Here is a 3,525-nt window from a genome sequence, read left to right as displayed (position 1 = left end):
CCTCCTTTCAGCAGGACTATCCAGGGAGAATTGGCCTCCCCAGAAAAAGGTCAAGAGTCTAGACAACTGCTATTTTTAATGAAGGCTACCAATTTACTGATGCTCCAGCAAAAGAACCGTATGATAAGGCTATGCACTGACTTGAAGAATCTTGAGCACGATGCTGTAAGAGCTTTTTAAACATTATTTTGGTATAATTAGTAGCTAAATGACCATAAAAATATGAATTTTAAAAATATTTCTATTGCAGTAATTTAAGCCCTATGATTTTATAGTCTTCTTGCAAAAATTTTCTCTATTCATTTGGGTTTTGTTCAAATAAACTGTAAAAATAAAGGTTGGGGCTTGACTGTTAATTTATCTTTTTGTTACCACTGAGACTTTTAACATTTTCTTGATAATCTTGTTATTGTATTTATAGATTTTAATCTCTCTTAGTTACAGTGAATTTTGTAAAATCTAATTCCTACTGTCCACAGAAAATGAGTGCTATGTTAAAGAAGCCTTTTGATCACTTAAAAAGAATTACATGGCATAAGTTTTTGTTTGTTAGACAGAGTTTGACATGCAAAAAATCAACAGAGTTTACTTTTACCTGCACCAAGGTTAGTTGGTAGGAAAGCAGCCAAACCCACAATTTTAAATTTCGTTCCCCAGATATTAGACGTGACCTGAGCAAGGTAGTTGTGCTGCAAAGCAAAATCAAGATCATTTGCACCTAATAAAATCTGAATCAAGCTCTAATAAAAACCCACGGAGCAATGAAGCCATTGCAAGTGATAATACAATTTCAGCTTCTCTTGGTTTTATTTTATTGAAACAGCCTAAAATGCCTGTGTAGCAACTGTTATACTCAGTCATTATGAGGTCTCATTTTGGTATCTGAATACCACCAGAAATGATGCATACAACAGCCACATAGGCTGATTAAAGCTGTTGAAGAATTGAACAACATGCTTACTGAGAACAGGTCTGTTTTCAGATGCTTGCTTCTCCTGCACAAGAGCGTGGCTATTCTGTATTTCAGAAAGTAATACATCCTGCCCTTTGGTTCTATGCTTACAGATCACTTTATAGAACAATGAATAAGACAGAAATTAATTACTCATAACAATAAATGTTTTTCCTGGAGCTTCCAAAGTAGCTTCCCAAAACACTGCTTCCATGGTGATCAAATTATGGGGCTGAAAGACCAAGAGATTTTCTCAAAGGCCAAGAGTTACGTTAGTATCAGGAGCAGGATCTAAGCCTCTGGTCTCCTGCTCTATCCAACGGACTTTTGGTCCTATCTACTGCTGCTATGTAACTCATCCAGAATTCTTCACTATAAAGGAAAACGTGAAATGACAGAGCAGAAAAAAACAACAAAACAAAACAAAACAAAATTAAGAGAACGCAGGCTGGAATTAATAAAATACGTAAACCAGACAGCTCTACAGACAGCTAAGTTTCATTTATCCACAGGACATGAACACCACAAAGAGCAGAAAGTGCTAATTCCTTGCCTGCCTTCCAATTAAGGCTGTTCCATGTTAATTATGAAAGAGAGAACATGTGGCCCTCTGAAGCAAGGATTTCCTTAACTCTGCAATTCCTAGCAAAGCAGAGAAATATGGTGGTATTAAGATAGCTCTGAGAAACTGATGAAGCATTTTCACCTACACTTTCAAACAGCCAACAACATCACCTCTCATACGGATTCACATTGATAGAACTCAGTGGTGTCAGGATTTATCAAACAATGTCTGACATTCCATTGACACTTTTGAACAGTAACACTGAACTGGAAGATGCAATTCTCTAGTTGTTCCATCTAGTTACTGCAACTAAATTAAAAATTTTTATTGGTGATCACAACTTGATGCCTCTGGAAGGAGATGTATTTGGACTCAGGTCTGCTAACAACATGCACAATACCTGAGTAATATCTTCTAAAGGGAACTCTCTTCGGGTTAGGCTTGGTGAACCAATAGAAGGTTTCCTTATTGGTAACCTCGGCGATCTTGATATCTCCTGTGCAGCTCGTGACATCTTCGGAGATTTCCGAGCTTCTATATTGATTCTGCATATAAAGCAATAAATAGAATCGTCAACAGCCATGCAAAAATGCACAAAATTAATGTCTTCAAATGTAAAGACGAAATGAAGACAACTGGTATGGTGTCCTCTAAGTGACTACTGAACACTGTCGAGTCTACAGGATGGAGAGTTACGGGTCCAATTTAAAGATACATTAGGCCTGACACACTTGCAGTAACTCTGACAGGATGTTTTCTGATTCATTTAACAAAGCATATAGTAGCTCTGCCAGATGCAATATATCTCCACTAATCCACAAAAAAGGTGTAGGGCTGAACTATTTCAGCTACACAGACTTCTAGCAAAGCCTCAAGAAATGGAAACGTGACACCTCAGCTGGCAGATCTCCACACCAGTACAGCAAACTAAGGTTCCACAAACTTCCATCAGTGATCTTACTCTAAGCCAAAAATTATTGCTACCTCCCATTATACAAAGGGGTCATGGATAAGAGGACCTGACAAAGCTCACTGGTAGAAAAAATAGTGAACAAAAGTTACATTTCAAAAGTATGCTCTCAGAAAATCAAGGAGGCAAGATAGTTGTTTCTCCTGAGCCATTTCAGTTTTAGGCTCAGGAACCAATGGTTCTTTTGTCAAGTACTACTAAAATGAAACTTCGGTATTTCACACATTATGTTCACATATAAAGGGATGCATCTGCTTTGCCTCGTACTAGGACAAGCTCTCAATATAAGGTCTTTGAAAAAGTGTTGGCTGCAGCTAGATGGCAACAGGGCCTCAGTCCCTTAACATGAAGCTCTCAGATACATGTCAGTGCCTATGAGAAGGCACTGACATCAGTGTGGCTCTGTGCATCACAGACATTGGTGTGGCTCTGTGCAGGTGGAGGGTTCTGTCTATGTGCATACTGAATACAATGATGAGCTGGCAGGAAAGCAACCAGACATATGTCTTAGAAGTGCATTTTGCATATCGTTACAGAAGCTCGTCAACCCAGTGTTTAGGAAGATCTCTTTGTTGAGGGTCCCTTGCAAGGTCACCACAGCAGCAGTGCCGCCTGTACCAGGTTCTATACCACCTATGCATGGACTTAGGAATTTGAAAATACCCCAGAGGAAATAAAGGCTTCAACTCAACCAGGGACCCTGAGCACAGAGGAGGTAAAAACACAGATTGTTTGAAGGACAAAATATATCCTATGGTGGCAAAAGTTTACATGTGGCAGATGCCGTGGTAGGAGAGTTTATAAAATCTTTCTTCGAGACTGCCTGGGGAGAAGTGGTGCCCTATTGTTTCCCATTATCTTTTGCCCCACAGCCTTCCCCAAAGACCACCTCAACATCAATCTCTGAGATCACCCCAGCATTGCACGTTGTAGAGGACCCCACTCCTCCAGAAGATTCTTACCTTCCTAAAGGAGTTTGCTTTTAATTTTATGAGGTGTCAAAACAGTGTTTACAAAAAGAGGAGAGGAGAGGAGAGG

At 39.3% G+C, this 3,525-nt stretch overlaps 1 protein-coding gene across 1 annotated transcript in view; it reads right to left on the bottom strand.

The window, feature by feature from the left end:
- The window catches only part of LOC104466633 (tubby-related protein 4-like), a gene marked incomplete at its 3' end in the record, with an annotated part of 27,710 nt that overhangs the window by 6,786 nt on the left and 17,399 nt on the right, over window positions 1-3,525 (bottom strand). The window contains exons 7-8 of the mRNA XM_010080137.1: window positions 1,918-2,062; window positions 596-689 (exon numbers count right to left, since the gene is read on the bottom strand). Coding sequence (XP_010078439.1) covers window positions 596-689; window positions 1,918-2,062 — 239 coding nt within the window. The remainder of the gene's footprint in view (window positions 1-595; window positions 690-1,917; window positions 2,063-3,525) is intronic.

Source organism: Pterocles gutturalis, unplaced genomic scaffold (assembly GCF_000699245.1).
Source record: "Pterocles gutturalis isolate BGI_N339 unplaced genomic scaffold, ASM69924v1 scaffold804, whole genome shotgun sequence".
Lineage (NCBI taxonomy): Eukaryota > Metazoa > Chordata > Aves > Pterocliformes > Pteroclidae > Pterocles > Pterocles gutturalis.
The sequence above is the reverse complement of the archived record's forward strand: the minus strand, read 5'-3'. Positions and strand labels throughout refer to the sequence as shown.